The 18,777-nt window shown below is 41.3% G+C and overlaps 1 protein-coding gene across 8 annotated transcripts in view; it reads right to left on the reverse strand.

Annotated features, from left to right (window-relative positions):
* eea1 (early endosome antigen 1) overlaps positions 1-18,777 on the reverse strand; it is a 155,471-nt gene that overhangs the window by 31,266 nt on the left and 105,428 nt on the right. For 7 of the 8 annotated variants that reach the window (XR_009709458.1, XM_061253299.1, XM_061253296.1 and 4 more), the window contains 9 exons: positions 15,920-16,075; positions 14,984-15,123; positions 14,264-14,531; positions 13,970-14,068; positions 13,466-13,660; positions 9,690-9,872; positions 8,587-8,772; positions 6,799-6,930; positions 4,770-4,955 (listed from right to left, as the gene is read on the reverse strand). Coding sequence is in view for 7 of the 8 variants with exons in the window: in XM_061253299.1 (XP_061109283.1) it covers positions 4,770-4,955; positions 6,799-6,930; positions 8,587-8,772; positions 9,690-9,872; positions 13,466-13,660; positions 13,970-14,068; positions 14,264-14,531; positions 14,984-15,123; positions 15,920-16,075 (1,545 nt within the window). In the remaining variant the exon portion in view is untranslated. The remainder of the gene's footprint in view (positions 1-4,769; positions 4,956-6,798; positions 6,931-8,586; positions 8,773-9,689; positions 9,873-13,465; positions 13,661-13,969; positions 14,069-14,263; positions 14,532-14,983; positions 15,124-15,919; positions 16,076-18,777) is intronic. The other variant, XM_061253300.1, reaches the window with a different exon arrangement.

Here is an 18,777-nt window from a genome sequence, read left to right on the forward strand (position 1 = left end):
GTGAGGTTTTTATCATGTTTGTATGCGTTCCTGCTAGGGTATTCATCACATTCACACCAAATGTAGTCATCATGATCTTAGAATAGTCCTGACCCTAAATGACGAAAGGATTTTTGATATCTCAAACGGTTTGGCAATGGCGAGGCGTATAATACACACGTTACACCCAAAAACAGGAAGTGGGCTTAATTCCGTTCTACATCATCTGATCGGGCTGATATTTTACAAATATATTCACTTTTGGAGTGCAATCACATCCATATCCACATTCATCTGGGCGTGGCTACACAGTGCCCCCAATGGCTTTTTTCTAATATTGTGGACATATACTTTCAGGTAAATGCACCACGTCTGGTAGGCATAAGGGTCTCCTCAAGACACACACATTTCTCATTTGCATCCCTTAACTTTTCCCAACAGGAAGTGAGCTATTTTGGATTTTGTGTGTTTTTAAGTGTTTTTTCACGTACCAAACTTTGAAATACTCTTCCTAGGGGGTTCATCACATTCACACAAAATGTGGTCAGCATGATATTATAGCCCTGACACACAACTATGAACTGATTTTTAATATCTTGGAATGGTATGGCTATGGTCAGCCTTAAAATTAACTTGTAATGCTGCCCAAACAGGAAAATTATGTATTAAATAATTTCAAAAAGGTATTGAATTCTACATTGCCTGATTTTGAGGCTACAACTTTTCACATATGTTCATTGTTGGAGTGTCATCACATGCATTAAGCAACAATAGTTCCCACCCCAAATAATGTCGCACAGAAAGACCTGCAATACAGCCAATTGAACGCTGCTCTATCAAATCTTACACAAACTCTGTTCGTCAATCACCAGTCCCATCTTGCCAAGTGTCCAAGACGTTGCTGCAGCACTAAAATGGTTTTAACATTACACTGCCCCGTAGCAATCTGAGCCAACGTGTGCACAATCTAGATTCAAATGCTGTGATACCACATTTTGTTTCATTGTTGCTAATTAGGCTACTAATAAGCAGCTACATAGTTTAGCGTATGTGGATTGCAGAATATAGGCCTACGCATTGGCTTGCGAACCGGACAAGGATGTAATGTTACAAGTGCCGAGAAAACAATGAGGTCTTCTTTGGTTGTAGCCTATCAAGACAGCAAAGTTTGCCTTTCCAATCAATTTTAGAACAAGAGAACTAAGAGTGGCAGATTAGTAAATTAGCTATATAGATTTGATAAAAATACATTAAAGAAAAACTGCCTGCAAAGAAGTATACACATAATCTGTGGTTGACTGAGCTGAACCCGCTGGCTGACCTGTTTGCAGTTTTAGGAGCAGCAGCTGCTATCCAGGCATCAATGAGGGAAAAAAAAGTACCATGGGCTCACTGGAATATACAAGTGCACGATGTCCCAAATTCACTCCGTTTTGGATGGTAAACTGTCAACATTAAACATAGCCTAGCCTACTGTATGCCTACTAATTTGTAAGCATTTTAAGCATAGCCTAATGCCAAATGCTGGGAGAATCAAAGTATGGAATTAAATCAATACATTTTAGCCAAGTGGCAAGTACTTCTTCTAAGCATAGGCGGGGGGAATATTTTCATCACTGACCGGAGGGTTCTCTCAACGTGGAAATCCCTATTCTTGGTTTTGTAATCGCTAGCTTTGTAATGGAAGTGCACGGTTTCATATAGCTAGCATGCGTGAAGGGGATGTCCTTCCCCTTCCCCTTCATGCCAAGCAGGTCACACACAAAGTCCGAGGACCCTGCCAAACAGGGAGGAGGACAAGGCACAGAGAACATCAACATGATGAACTGCAGCCAGGACAGCAAGGAGGAAGAGGAACCCCCAAAATACACCAAAAGGCGGAAGTATCTGAGAGGTGAAGGAAACATTACATCAACCCACAACATTAGCCCTCTAAAGACACCAAACACTCTGCTAAATGCAGGGTTGCTATGCCAGTCATTATGATAACTCCATTTCAGAATTTAAATGATTTTGTGTTTAACAATTTTCTTTTCTTTGAGCAGTGGTATCACATAATTATTATATAATTTTCACATATTATGAAGCAAAGAAATTGATGTGAATTGTTATATGAATTCAGGGCACATTAATTCTGGAGAGCACTTTATATGTATCTATGCATGTTTTATTTTCTTAAAATGATTGTATTTTGTTTCTAGCTGCCCTGGAACTACAGTATGGGCCTCTTTCCCTTAGAAAGGATAAGATCTGGCAGGTCACTAAATGTAAGTTTAATCACACCCATGGCTAGTTATTGGCCAGTGTTTTCTGCACCCCCGCTGGCTACTGTGCGGCCATTAACTCTGTTCCTGTATCACTAATACCTTCTCTTCAGACGCTTTTAGCGTCCGGTATAAAAGGCCAGGTTTGTAAAGTCTTGACACACGTTTGTGCGCATTGTACATCAACACGACCCTCTTGTGTACGATTGCAGCAACTGCGTTAACACCGCAAAATGGAAAACAAACAATTATCCAGCCAATACTAACAAATTAATTGGTTGGTATTCATTCGTTAGTATTGGCTGCTCCTGCACTTTCTACCAACGAACACTCCACCAGCTTAGAATTTGGGATAAAAGGCAAAAACGAAGCACATAGTATTGTAGTATCGGGCGGCCTGTAGTGTAGGTTGAGGTGCATGACAGGGACCCGCAAGGTTGGTGGTTCGATCCCCGGTGTAGCCACAATAAGATCCACACAGCCGTTGGGCCCTGAGCAAGGCCCTTAACCCTGCATTGCTCCAGGGGAGGATTGTCTCCTGCTTAGTCTAGTCAACTGTACGTCACTCTGGATAAGAGCGTCTGCTAAATGCCAATACTGTAATGTAACGTAATTAAACCGCTAACGTAGTTTGTACAGTACAGTATGTAGCCAGCTAAAGTAATCCAAACAGGAAATGATCATGCTTGCATAGACAAAATTTACACTGGGTACATGGGGGACACGCTACATTTGTTTTAGATGCACCAGTATGTGGTTCATGGTTGCTAACATAAAAATAAAAAATTTAACTTCCGACCATGTCAAACATGTTCAGAGAATGTAGGTTAGATATTGCAAACACTATTAATGAAGTTACGTTATATTTGGTAATCACTTTGAAAGCCCAATTGTCTTCTTTTCTGATAATATACGACAATTGCTGGAAAACATCCCTGTGTATTTTTTTGTGATGATGCAGAATGAGGAAGACTAACTGTTAGCTAGTTTTAACTGTGAAGTTTCAGCTAGATATGGAAGATGACACCGACAAATGAGCTGGCTACAGCAAGGGGAAAATGCCTTTGAGATATATATGTAGATAAGATATAGATAAAGATAAAAAAGATAAGACATATCGATATAGAAAAAAACCCCAGACATATAGAAAAGGGAGCCAAGTTGTTAAAGTCGGTGGCTTTTCAAATCAATCTCCAACCCACCACTTAGCTAACTAGCAGACTACAGCGGTCAGTAACTCAGCTCAATGGCTGTTATTCTGGACACATTTTAGAGCTGATGCCATTCAAATTAGTGAGAAGAAACTTTTCAAGTGGATTCGTGTGGAGCTTTTGATGGGCACCGCTGAGATACCGCATTATTATTTCGAAAGAGTTACCTGCAGCTGTGTGTAACCCTTATTGACGATTGTTTTTGGCTCTGCCAGGCAGTCTACTATATGCAAAGTTTAGAAAAGTTAAAACACTTGATAATTTTCAAGGTCTAAAACTAAGTTGGGTGCGTTCAGTATATCCTTTTGATCTTGAAAATAGCTTACTGGGGATAAGAAATAGGTTGTACGGTAATATTTGTATGATCAACACATAACAAACATTAGCCTAAGTTATAACAATGGAGATTATACATTTTTCATCATGTTGGCATTGTAACCTCCATTTGGGTATATTGACTTCCCACTGCCCCCTATTGCTTTTAAGTTTTTGAGAAGAGGTAGTCGGTCACACTTTCTCACTCTTCCTCCATAACTCGTGACCCATATTTTGTGCCACTGGCCTCCAGGCAAGACAAATATTTGACGTTAGGTTCACTTAAATTAGAGTGTCTTTTAAGGACAATTAGGCTATTTCTGGTTATATTCATTCAGCATTTCATAAGGTGACGTTATCGAAAACGTTAGCTAGCTAGTTTTTTGCAGGATAGTTGCACTTTTATCTTAACTTGGCTAGCTAGCAAGCAAAAAAAGTGCACTTATCATTGGATAAGTTAGTGTCCTTACCTTAGCTATCAGTAGTTAATATAATAAGTTAATCCCAAGATGAGTGTGTATCATGAAGATAGCTATGGTAATAAACAACAATGTGTGGGAGTGGGAGCACGGTCTGTCAATCATAGCTAATTGACAGTTCTCATTACAGACAGTTTGGCTCAACTTTTATAACAGGAAGTTTAGGCTTCAAAAAAAATGTTTTAAAATACATTTACATGAGTGAATAATAAATTAATTATGCACATTTGTTTTGTTGTTGCCTCAAGACAACTGACAAGTGCGACATTCAACCACATTACACCTTTAACTACAGCACATTATTGATCATGTATATTCTTTATGTCCATTTGTTTTACATGTCCTCAAATGAAGAGATGCTTGTGACTAAGAGTTGCAATGTATCAAAAATGGCAAATAAATTGCTTGAACTTGATAAACTATATCAACTTGAGCGAATGTGTGTGGTTGCAGCTATTGAGCGCATAACATAAATATGAATGATAGTGGTGAATAAGTATTGTTTTAATGGGTGAAAATACCAGCTGGGCCTCAATATGGGCTCTCTCTTTCTTCAGCTCCTCATCTTGGCGATTCCTACTCTCCCGTGTAGCTTGATGCTCCCTCTGCTCCTGTTCAAGTGCTGCCTGTGAACTCGCCACGCTCCCCTGTATCTCTAGCTTCTGCTGGATCAGCAGCTGCTTTGCATCTCGCAGCTCCAACAGCTCCTGTGAACCACACAACATACATGCACACCCGTCAGTCACCTAAATACACAACACCCTTAAACTCAATAAACACCACAGCCCTGTCAATCACAAGACAATATACACCAATTAGCCAAAACACTATGATCACAGATGAACGGATAACGTTGATTATCTCGTAACAACGGCACATGTCAAGGTCTGGGATATATTACATCATTACAAACCATTGGTTCTTGTAGTCGATGTGTTGCATGCAGGAGAAATATGCAGTTGTAACGACCTCGAAAAGGGCCAAATCATTATTACCCAGACGACTGGGACAGATAATCTCAAAAACGGCAAGGCTTGCAGGGTGCTCCCGGTCAGCAGTGGTACCAACAGCGGTCCGAGGAGGCACAAAGCACAAACTAGCAACAGGGCGTGGTATGCCCAAGGCTCATCAATGTGTGAGGGCAACTAAGGCTATCCCGTCTTGTCCAAAACTGACAGAATGGCTATGTGGCAGAAGTCGCATAAAATTTTAATGAGGAAAGAATGTGCACACAGTGCATCACACCCCCTACTGCATATAGGGCTGCTTAGCCGCAAAAGGCAAACCATGTTAACCATTGAAAGTGATGTTAGATTTTGGTGTTTTCAAGATGTAACTGAGCTAAAAAGTTGACACGCAAGTTCTGCTCCTATTCAAATGCATATCCCCACAATCACCCTGTTTTCCCCCACTCTATTTACATTTCCTTTCCTGGCATTGATTTGAGGTCTAGGTGCCGTCAACCATTTGCCTGCACAACCTTTTGGCCTAACCAGGAAACCTGTCAATAGACGTTATCATATCTAAAGGAGTGTTTTGTCACCATGGATGAAGGACTTCCTTTCAGATACTGATATAAACTCTGTCATTCCCAGTAAGGATTGTGTAAGATAGGTGAAAGCTCAGGAGAACGTGCACACTACCTGGAACCACGAATAAAGAGCTGAAACTTACACCCTCGAATTTCGAGTAACGACTCTTTCTTTCCTGAAACGCGATTCGAAGTACCAGCAGCCAAACAGTTATAGTATTGAAGAAGAAACAAGAAGTTCTTCAGTGAGCAGGCATGCGGGAGTTGAAACTAGAGCATGGAGCGTTGGAAGAAGGTTGCCTAGTCCGATGAGTCCATTTTTCTGTTACATCATGTGGATGGCCGGATATGTGTTCGGCATTTAGTTGGGCAAGAGATGGCACCAGGGTGCAATGTGTGAAGAAGACAAGGTGGTGGAGGGAGTGTGATGCCCTGGCCAATGTTTTTCTGGGAAACCCTGGGTCCGGGAATTCATGTAGACCTCAATTTGTCACGTGCCATCTACCTAAACATTGTTACGGACCAGTTACACCCATTCATGGCAGTATTCCCTGATGACAGTGGCCTCATTCAGCAGGATAATGCACCCTGCCACATTGCACAAATTGCTTGGTAATTCTTTGCAGAACATGAAGAAGGGCGGCCTGTAGGTACATGACTGGGACACGCAAGGTCGGTGGTTCGATTCCCGGTGTAACCACAATAACATCTGCACAGCCGTTGGGCCCTTGAGCCCCTTGTGGCCCTTACCACCAGGGGAGGATTGTCTCCTGCTTAGTCTAATCAACTCTACGTCGCTCTGGAAGAGTTCAAGGTTTGCTCTGGCCTCCAAATTCCCCAGATCTCAATCCAATCGAGCATCTGTAGGATGTCCTGGAACAACAAGTCCGATTCATAACGGCTCCACCTCGCAACTTACAGGACTCAAAGGATCTGCTGCTAATGACTTAGTGTCATATTTGAAAACACATGCCCATCATTCTGCCAGTCTTCATGTACCATAGCTGGAAGAAAGTTACCTTGTTGCTGCGCTCAGTGTTGGCCCTCAACTCGTCATTCAGGCGGTTCGCAACCTGCTCCAGTCTAATCTTCTCTTCCTTCAACTCCTCTGTGCGCAAATGCTCCTTCTGCAACTGCTCCTGGCTTCTCTCCTGCAGAAAATTGACAGACACGCATTGTTCAGTCTCGGCCTATAACTATTATTCAACTTAGTCCATCATAAACATTCATCAGTTAAAAAAGCAGAAAAATCTGTGTCATTTGGTTGCCCACTGATTATATATGTATATATATATAAATAAATAATAATAATAATAATATTAATAATTACCCAAATTCATACCCATTTATTTTTGAACATTTACATTACATTTTTGTCATTTAGCAGACGCTTTTAATCCAAAGCAATTTACAAGGTTCTTCCACAAGCTAAAGCATCACATCCATAGCCAGTAAAATACACAGGAAGTGTTGTTCTAAACATATAGTCATCATAAGTGCAATTTTTTTGAACGTGCAACTCGACCGCCAGGTGCTCGGAGAGAGGGAACCATAAGGCGACCAGAGCTGGCAGACCGGAGTGGTCTAGCTGGGGAGTAGGGAGTGATTAAGGATTGTATATAAGGTGGGGCAGTCCCCTTAGCAGCCTGAAAGGCCAACACTAGGGTCTTGAATCGGATGCGTGCGGCAATAGGAAGCCAGTGGAGACCAATGAGGAGCGGGGTGACATGAGCCGACCTGGGCTGACTTTTTTTTTTTTTTTTTTTTTTTTTTTTTTGAGAACAAAGAAACAAACAGAGCAAAAGTGACCAAAGTTAACTATCCAAACACTGCTTACCTAGCCAACTAAGAATACCGATACACAAAGCAAGTCACAGAGACAACAATTAAGGTTCACAGGAAGGTAGGGAGGGATGGGGAGAGGTGCTGCTTGAAGAGGTGTGTCTTCAGCTTGCGCTTGAAGGTGGGGAGAGATTCTACAGTTCTGACCTCAACGGGGAGTTCGTTCCACCACCGTGGAGCCAGAACAGACAGTAGTCGTGAGCGTGATGTGGAGGTTCGGAGAGGGGGAGGTGCCAAGCGGCCTGTGGAGGCTGAATGAAGAGGTCTGGCAGGGGTGTAGGGTCTGATGATTTTTTGTAGATAAGCTGGGGAAGACCCTTTAACTGCTTGGAAGGCTAGCACCAATGTTTTGAATTTATACTGCCTTATAACCAACAAGACAGTGATTTAAGTGACATATATTTGCAGTTGTTCACACATAATCAGTTAACCAAAAAATTACTTTTGTGGTGCTAAAACACAGATAGTTAACTGATGAAGTTTTCAAATCGCCATGCCACTCACACATGAGAAGCATGTTGCAATTCAAGCCCTGTGTTAGTTTGTGTTCCGGTCACTTTTACCCACAAATTTACAATATCATTTCAAAAAACTGTCCTACACAACAGAATGCCTAGGTCATAATGCTATCACTAGGTAAAACATATTCAAACACTCAGTTTCGCAATTAATACAAACACTGCATTCACTGGCAACTATGTGGTGCACACTGGTACTGCTGATTTTTCAGCTTGTACAGCTGTACATACAAGCTAAGCAATCCTCTATATGTGGCGAGTCACCCCAAGACACAATGTGGCTGCCGCCTGCTGTCAGACTCGCTTGTATTTTTTCCCAGCCCCGGCAGCATTCTTGTATAGGACTATGATAATAATAATAAAAATGAGTAGTAGCCCTAGCTCTCAAACACACTATCATACACCACTGTGTGTCCCACTTTCAGTCTCCCAAACACACAAGCTGACCTGCTGTTGTTGCAGGTCTCTTAGGGCCTCTTCCTGCTGTCGGCTTCGCTCCTCCTTCTTGGTAGAATCCTGCTGCAGTGCGATGTGGCTTGCCTTGAGATCTTGAATCAGTGTTGTTTGGCTGCTCATTTGAGTCCGGTTTGCCTTCAGTTCCTCCTGGGCCAGCGTTAACTTATCCTCGGACGCCTGCACAACCAATGAGGTCACACGTAAGTTTCAGTCAAAATACTAGTCACAGTACAAATCCAGAAGTATGATGTTGGATTACTACCTTGTTCTATGCAATTAGTCATGTAAAAGAAATATAGAGATAACGCTTCTGAGTGCCCCTCCCCCATTCCAAAAATGTTGAGAAAGTGAAGTATACCAATAGTATTATTTGATTATCGGAACAATTACTTATTATTTATTACTCTTGGCTGATTTAAAAAAAACTGATTAGTTGTGGTAAACCTTCACTTAAATAAGTAACAATCAAACAAGCAGCAAGCCAGATTTGAGTTGTGATACCCGGCAGATTGGGTGGTTTTATTTTCACCATAAAAAATATCTTGGTCTCAACATTCAGATTCCAATATGGATATTTTTCACGGAGATACAGTATGCAAAAGTCTTAGGCACCGTAGAGTTTTTCATATGCATTTGGTCTTAGATTTGTTTTATTTTCTGCATTAGTGTGTCAGTAGAAAAGAGCAGATTTCACTTATTAAGTAATAGACCACTTTTCTGATGAAAGTGATGTCTGGGAGTCCCTAGAGGGACCGAAGCAAGAGAGACAACCAAAGTCTGCAGAAGAACTCTGGCAATATGTTTGGTACAACCAACCAGCCAATTTTCTTATAAAACAGCAGGATAGCATACCTAAGAGAATTGATGCATGATGTTTTAAAAGCAAATGTTACACGGCTCTATAGTACATTTTTCCAAATTTCAACTCATTTAAATTTAATTATTTCTGGAAGCATTTTTTTATTATATATATATATATTTTATACAAGTGCCAAGACTTTTGCAGAGTACTGTACCTTCTGTTATTCGACAGAAACAGTGTAAGGTCTTATTGGTAAGAGGTCTGTTATCGGTGTGGTGCAGCCTCTGGCCACCTTGAGGTCTTGTCGCAGAGCAGAGATCTCTGAGTCCTTGCCATAGCTGTCAGACTGTAGTGTAGCCAGTTTTTGCTGGGTATTGTCCAGGCTGTTCTGCACCTCAGCACACTTGGTCTTCTCCGACATTAGGTTCTTGGACACAGCAGCCAACTGCTCCCTCAGCTTAGTCTCCGCCTCAACCTGCCCCACAAAGAAGCAGCTGGAAGATTCATAATCAATGAATCTTAATAAGAACTCTTTTTAAATAATTTGTGTGATTGTGGAGCAAATTATCCTATTGTTACCCAATAGGTCTAGCTTGTATAGAGGTTTTTTTTAATGCAAACTCTGTGATCTGTGATATGGGATTCACAACGTCTATTCTCACCATTTTCCGCACTGCAGACGCACCACTAAACACACACTGCTGTTGCTGGGAGAGGCCAGTGTTTGTGCGTCCACAGGCACAAGGTCTGACTAGGAGTGGTCGTTATAGAACAATGAGACTGGAACGGAAATGCTGGCTTAACCCCAATCATTCTCCAGTAAGGCTGAACCAATTGCAATGCCAATGCAGACCTCCGACCATTGCCGGCAACAGTGCGACCGATACTCAAACACACAGGTGTAGCCAGAGGCTCTCACATTTTTTTGCGGTGAACAAGCATCTTTACAGCCTGAGCCACCCTGAGCGGTTTGGAATATCCAATATATTCAGAAAAAAAAATCCTATACATGGCAGAATGTTGACCCTTGTAATGTTGCAAAGGCCCTCAAGTAGCTGAAGTGCTCCCTAGCTGAACAGCTGGTGAAGTCCTTCTAGCACCACTATATACTTCCATAGATCAATAGGCCTCAGAAGTCTTGTTGTCATGCCTACTCAGTCATTTTGGTTGCTAATCAGAAAAAAAAGAAAATTACGCGGATGACAACCTTGGAGATTATTATGGTAAGGATTATGGTCATTTTTAATGTATTGCAGTGCCGTCTTCATAACCTGCAGGGTCGTCACCAAGGTTTGAATACATTTGGGGATGAGCTGGGAAGGGGCGTTCCATCCATTTTACCTTGAAAGGTTAAATTGCTGTAATGTGCATCAGTCTGTATGCATAAATATTATAAACAAGGAGCCTGATGACAGTAGATTGCATTGAAAGACTTTTGTAGAACCATTTAAGCAGTCGGTATTTATCTCTCCCCACCTTCAAACGCAAGCTGAAGACACACCTCTTCAAGCAGCACCTCTCCCCATCCCTCCCTACCTCCCTGTGAACCTTAATTGTTGTCTCTGTGACTTGCTTTGTGTATCGGTATTTTTTAGTTGGCTAGGTAAGCAGTGTTTTGATAGTTAACTTTGGTCACTGTTGCTCTGTTTGTTTGTTTCTTGTTTAAAAAAAAAAAAAAATTGGCCCTCGTCCTTATCTTTGTTGTACAGGTAGCAGTTCAAATTGTACTTCCCTCTAGGGTCTTTCAGCGAACTTATCCCTGGTTATGGATATGCACTTTGTTGTACGTCGCTCTGGATTGGCAAATGCCAATAATGTAAAATCTCACTTCTCTTTAGATAATGTCACAAACTCCCAAAGTATCATGTATACTTTTAACTCATGTCAGCTTATTATACATCAACTAATAAAATGTAATGCAACATGTACACTTCTCATATTCACAAAACAATCTCCTAAATTGTTTACAAGAATTTGCAGAGTGCAATGGGTGCATACACACCAACTTAGTGGGTGGACAAAAAACTAGAAGATATTTTTACCACATTGTTTTTCTTAACCAAATGTTTTAACAACCATACAATGGCTATAACATCTCAAACAATCTGCTAGCTAAGTGCTGTAAAGTTAGCAGCTAACGTTTGCTAGCTGCAAGAGACAACACTACCGATACCCGAGGTTAGCCTTATTCTGTCTTTGTAACATAACGTTAAATTACTTAGTACCTCACAATTGATACTTACTTTTATTAACGGTCTTATCATATACATTTTTTAAATGTACCATTTCGGTATAATGAAGCACCTGTTTTGATCATCACAATATCATAGTTAATACTGCATTCCAGACAACTTGGAAGTTGAGTTTTTCTGACGTCCTACGAGGAAAAAAGCAATAAAACTTCTATAAAAGTCGGAATTCCTACTTCGGGGGAAATCCATCAACCAAGCCTTCATGAGAAGCAGTTGCCTGATGTCACACAACAATGGAAGAACCCATTAAGGCACACATCATAAATAGTAATCCATCAACTAAAAGGCAACGCAAAGTATTTGCTCCTGAATGACAATAAAATAAAACAATGTCATGCAGTGCAGTCTGTTCTGTGTGTGAATTGACGTGAAACAATGCTGCCAATGTTATTAGTTGGCGTTTGGACAAATTATCTCTGAAAGTTATTTTCTCTGCACAAAAGTTATTTGGGAATGTGAAACCATTTGGAAATATACAATTTACTGACTTTTGCAGATTAGCTACCAATGTAGCTAGACCGGAGCATGTTTCTCCTCGTTTGACTGTGTGGATGGTATTCGTCTGGTCATAAGCCTCACCTTTCTTATGCCAGACATACCACTGATCCAAGTGTCCAAATAGTTCCAGTTTAGTTTCATTAATCCATAGATCTGTCTCCCAGAACTCCATAGGCCTATCCAAATTCCTTCTGGCATATTCTAGTCGACCTTTCATGTGCTTTTTGGTCATCAGTGGAGTGCGTTGTGGAGTCTGACCATTAAGTCCTTGGTTGTTTAGTGTTCTTCTGACACATTTGTCCCAGCCTTCATCAGGTCATCCTGTGGGTGTTTTGCAGTAACATAGGGGTTTTTCTTAGTTGTCCGGATTAGATGGCTAAGGCCTCTTGATGAAATCTCTTAGTGGTCAGTGCTGACAGTGGATCATTGTTGGTAGTGCTGCGTCAAGCAGAACCAGTCATGGTCTGGTGGTATTTGGTGGAACATGCCCTCATGGCTATGTTGGCCCATGCCCGGAGCTCTAGCCCAAGTTTCCTGAGGGCCCCCTTCTGGCCCAGAGCTCCAGCTGAAGACCAAATGTGAACCCTCCCTCCTGCCACAGCTGTTGCACCAAGCCTCTCCCCTTGCCTGACAGTGCCACCCATTGATGTTCCTGCCATCTCTCTACATAACCGGAGTCATCTTTGCTTGGAATTAAATAATTTGGATTTACTTACTGTAATTTATCTATTTACATGCAATATCATCGGTGCCACCTAGCGGGTTGCCCCTCTGAGTCAGGTTCTGCTCAAGGTTTCTTCCTGTTATCAGCCATGGAGTTTTTCCTTGCCACTGTTGCCCTAGGCATACTCTCTCTAAAGTTGCTTTGTGAGCCGTTGTTAAAAGTTGTTAAATTTGCCCTATACAAATAACAATGGATTGATTGAAGTGCGGCGGTGGAAGATATACCCTATACCCCTATGGTTGTGTGAAAATAAAACCCTAAACCACAATGGATTATGGGAAATCTTGCTACAAATTACTTGTCCACCTGTTACAGGCCAAAATGCAACGCAACTGCCCCTACTGTCGGAAGCTCGCAATTCTTTTTTCCCTGGCCAGCAAAATTCTTACCGCAGACCCAAACCACCAAATGAAACATGTATAGACACTGTATAGATTGCACTGTGTAGGTGTACTGCCTGTGTATATGTCCATACTATTGTATTGAGCACACAGCTTACAATAAAATAGTTGAGTGAGGAAATGCATCATCACTAAGCCTTACAGCTTTAGTTGTAGAGGTGATTACATATGAAAAGACCATGCATATTCTTGCCTTCTTGGCATTCAGGGTCTGCAGACTGGTCAGCTGACCCTCCAGTTTCTTGACTTGCTGATCAAAGGATCCCTGGGCCATCTTTGTCTCCTCCTGCAGCTGCTGCATTTCCTTCTCCTTCTCCTTTAGCAATTCCTGTGTCTGTGCCAGAAGTTTAGTTTGGGCAGTCATCTGTGATTCCAGACCCTTCTCTGTCTGCAGGAGAAAGTTATGGGTTTAATGGTCATGGTTCCCGATCTTTATTGAGCAAAATTACAGCAATACACAACACAGTCCATTCTGTGCGCACATGTAAAAACATGCGTTTGATGATCAAAAATGCTTGGATATATTAAACCTCTAAAGCCTGTTGAAGATCATGAATATTGTAGGTACAAGGTGTCTGGTATATAAAACCTCTTTAAAGCATGTGGTCTGTTGTGGCTCCATGAACCTTAAACCTTGAATCTTAACCTCTTTTCCCAAATGTATCCTCCTTTATTACAGCCCTTTGGCCTCACTCACCTTCTCCATCTTCTGCAGTTGGCCTTTGACCTCTACCAATTCCTTGGCTGAAGCCTCCGCCATCATATGTAGCTGTTCTTTGGCCTGTTTGAGGGTCTTCTGCAGGGGATCACAAAACAGACAGTTCATATGGTCTCAGTGCTCTCTTAATTGACTTTCCAATCTCCCTCGGACGCAAAGACTAAACTGCAAAATGATTTCCTCCAACATACACCACTAAGAGAAGGGCAACACAGATTATCATTTGCCAATGATTAGCTCATTAGAGCAGATTTTGTGGTGTATATACTGCACCTTCTCCTCCAGATTGGCTTTCCTGTTCTGGTCCAGTTGAATGCAAGTTTTTTTCAGGTCTTCCTGCATGACCTTCAGCTCCTGAGTCAATCCATCTTTCTCCTGCTGGACTTTCTCCAGCTCCGCTCGCCGCTCTGAACCCTCCTGTGCCAGACTGTCAAACCTCTGCTGCAGGTCAGCCTTATCCTTCTCTTGCTGCAGCAGCTGCTTTTGAATGTCCACAAGGCTGGCACTCTGCTTCTTCAGGTCCTTCTGTAGCCTGACAGACCTGAAAGTGCATAACAGGGTGCAACATACTGTGGCAGAGCATTGATAAAGAATACTGGACAGTAAAGGGGCACTGAATACAGTAGAAGAATAAAAAGGGTGTACTGCTGATTGGGGGGGGGAGGACAATGAAACATTCAAATAACATTGAATTAAATTGAGTATCTCTATTTACATCAGACAGGATATTTTACAGACTGGAGAAAGACAAGAGAAGGACAAAAAGGGCAAACACCATGCCAGAGCCCAAAAATAGCTCATTCATGAGGTAAACTCCCCAGTGTAGGACTTGGAGACATATGGGGAAGGTGTTAGAATGGTGTTAAAGTGGCAATAACTTGAAATGCTTCAAGTAAATATACATAAAGTGAGTTGCCATGGATGGGTGCATGTACAAAATAAACAAATTATATAAATTGATGGAACAGTGATGGAAGTGTATAGAGGTCTTACCCCTCTTTTTCTGTGCACAACTGGCATGTCAGCTCGTGCACCTTGGAGTCTGCCTCTGCACTGCGTTTTTGGAAGTCCAGCAGCTTCTGCTGGGCCTGGTCCCGGGATGCCTGCACCTCCTGTACTTCTGCCTCTAGTTTCTATAAAGAAGTATGTGGGGCCCATTCAGGAACACCTCTAAGCTAGAACTCTTTAACTATTCCTCTGTACTATGCCCTCACTGATCTGAGGTTAGTTTACATTGAAAAAGGCAAGTCAACCCAATATCTTATCAAAGTGTTCCTGGATTTGCAAGTAGGCAGGGATGCACACAGAACTACACTAACACTGATTCAGAAAATGATGCAGGTCTTGAGGTGAAACTTGAGGACCAGAAAAAGCAGAGCAGAGCAGATGAATAGACCTACACAATGTGATCCCACTGATATTAGACAGTTTCAATGTGTATTTGAAATACACAAGCGGGAAAGAAATTGTAAAAACAAGAAACTACGTTTTCAGAGACTGACTCCTATAGGCTTCAATCTTTATGCTAAGCGAACACATTATTCTAAACTATTTTCAATCAATTATCTCAAAGCAAACAGGATGCACCTGAGCACAATTTGGAAGCCACAGCAAAGGGACTGAATGGTTATGTAAATATGATATTTCAAGCTTTTTATATTTAATACATTTACAAAAATGTCCAAAAACAAGTTTTCACTTTGTCATTATCGGTTATTGAGTGTAGATTGATTGGCAATTTTACCCATTTGAAATGAAATCTTCAACACAATAAAAAGGGAAAAAAAGTGGGGGTCTTATACCACTGTACCTCTCGATCTCAGGGGACCAATGGGCCAGTATATTTAATACAACCAAGAATGAACCTTGCCTGTATCCAGAAAATGGACCCGACTGTAACTTTACATATTTACTATGGTGTGCTCTGACCTTGACCAGGCTCTCCAGTTTTTCAGCTCTCTGTTCCCAGGTCAGTAGTTTGTCCTTGTACTCCTTCAGTGTGACCTCCAACTGGACACAGAAGCCCTGCTTCTCCTGGAACTTCCGGCTAAGTTCCCCCAACTGGGCTTGTGTCTTCACCAACTCCTTCAAGAACAACATGTAAATCAACTACAGTTGGGAAGGATTGGGCCTTCAAAAAGTTGTCTGATAGCACAATATTGAAGATGAGAGACATAGAAGCAAGTCAGTCACTCAAGACTGGGTGGATACTTCACAAGCAGGCATGCAAGCAAGCAAGCAAGCATGTGCCAGCTACCTAAAAAGCCTCACATACTGCCCCAGGGTAGATTACAGAACGGGTTGGACTTTAGTTTAGACACCCATATCCAATAACACACATTCCCTTTGTGCTGTGGAGTCTTGCCTTGCCTTGCTTGTGTCTGGGTAGTGCAGGTGAAACTGATTGAGGACCTGATCTCTTGATTACTTGACTACCTGATTGCTGATGAGGTGCACCTGTGTCCACTAGGCTTGGGCAGCATACTGGAAATACCCAAAACCGGGGTAATTAAATTCATACAGGGTGTCATTTTCCCCGATTACTTTTGGGATGAATCAACTCTAAGTCCTGCATTCATCTGTAAAGAAGCTATTTGGTTGTTAATTAAAAAAGAATATTTGATTGAAACCTCAGCAGCCTGCCCAGTGGTACATGTTATTTGAAGTAGACCACCATAGTTACAGTACCCATAGCAGGCATTAATGCATTGCGTGTTGGAAGCCTTGTCAGTGCATAGGTCATGATAATGTTGTCGGTGCCTCTGTGAATTTCCTGTCTTTTTCGGCTTTTGCCAACCATTATGACATTATCTCTCACTTGACTTTCCAGACATACTACATAATAGACATTTACATAATCTAAACCTATGCATATAAACAGTGGTTGCCCTGACCAGTGGTATCTTGTGTTTTCAGAAAGTAAACCATTTTAACATCTGCGTTTTACAATATTCTACTGGTGTTTTGAATGAACAAATTTTTCCATAATAACATGAACTATTAATGACTAATATAATTTGAATTTGACCATTCAAAAAGAAAGGAAAACCGTACGTAGCTTAAGACTGCTACCTTCTAAATACATAATGGCCCTTACATGTGAACGTCACAGCAAGACAGTTAACCTCAAAATATCTGCTTGTTTGGAACGCACCCACACTCGCATACTATGAAAACACAACCCACGAAATCTGGCACTGTCCAGATCCAGAAAGCAGGGATGGCAGGGAACTTGAATTCCCCCAATTAGGCTATGAAAAATATTTAGCCACATTTTTGTGTCGTTATTATCACATATATCATCCTACCCAGATTGCAAAACATCGGTTTGTTTTTGTGGGTCATATTAGACAAACAATTTGGCAACTTAAAACAGGGAAGTGGGTTTATGTATATGTTTGTCCATAAAACCAGCATGATTGTTAATAAGCACGGCAGCTACAATTATTTCAGTAGCCTACATAAAAATGCATGGATGAAATTTATTCAACCAACCCTTTCCAAAAGGCATATTTATTAACAATACATTTGTTACAGATGTTACAGTGGGAAATAATTGTTTTTCAATGTGAACACTCGCGATAACTGACATATGAAGCGCCATATAGGATAGGATATGTTTCACTAATCTACAGACATTTCTGAATTCAGTTTCTGAATTAGCATAAGTGAGATGCAACTGACAATAGCCAAGAACATGAACTGTTACAGTACAAGGTGTTCAGATCGGACACATTGTGGTTCTGGGATTAGGCTACAGTAAATAGTTATGTTTACATATTATTTAGGGCCGAGGCGAATGGTAATGTCAGGTTCCTGTTTTTAGAGGCTGCTGCATCCAGCTTCTGTTTGAAACATACAAGCTTTAAATGGGCTGATCACGCGTATGATCTGTAATTACCATGTCACACAAGACACAAGTTGAGATATTTGTGTGCGGATATCCTTCATCAAACACATTCGTGAATCGTGGATCATGTTAGGTGCATTTGTAAATATTGAGACTAACCTCTCTCCATACTGACAGGCTCATCAAAGACTTAAACCTTGCAATGTAGGCCTACCAATGCACACTTTTGATCGGCTCCTCTGTTGTTCAGTTTGCTGCTGAATAGCAGGGTCAGACACATTCCAACTCAGACTATCAACACATATTGCCAAAGGAATGTTTTCAACATCCATAGAATCAACCAAGAATGCATAGAATCCATGCTATGAAGAATTGAGGCTGTTATGAAAGCAAAGAGAGGCCCTACCCAGTATTAGTATAGTGTTCTAATAATGTGCTCAGTGAGTGTCTGTTGTCATGGTCAATATATCCGTTAAATGAAATATATTTGGGAAATGCAACATGATAATGATACTGCCATGCTACATAAAATATTTGTATATAACTAGCTGACGTTAGCTGTCCCTGGTATAAAATCCAGCAATGACCAGCTTGAGACCCATCTGTTTCAAAACATAGCTTGAGTTGGTCAAACCATGTTTAGTATGGAGCTGGTCTAACTAGTAAACGAGCTGTTTCAAAACCGAGCTTCAGTTGTTTTTTTCAGCAGGGGTTGGTATTCGCTTCCAAAGCTGGACAGGGATTAAACGTTACAACGTTAAATGACAGGGATGTAACGTTACAATGTTAAATGACACGGAAAACACTGCCTGCTATTCACATTCCTCCACCTCAGTAATTAGCAGAGCCGTTAAGTTCTTTGCTCTTGTGATGTCAGTAATTTGTCAATCTGCCATTTTGGCTCTACATGGTTGGAATTTTATGGCTCTGACATGTA

This window comes from Conger conger, chromosome 8 (genome assembly GCF_963514075.1).
Source record: "Conger conger chromosome 8, fConCon1.1, whole genome shotgun sequence".
Taxonomy (NCBI): Eukaryota; Metazoa; Chordata; class Actinopteri; order Anguilliformes; family Congridae; genus Conger; species Conger conger.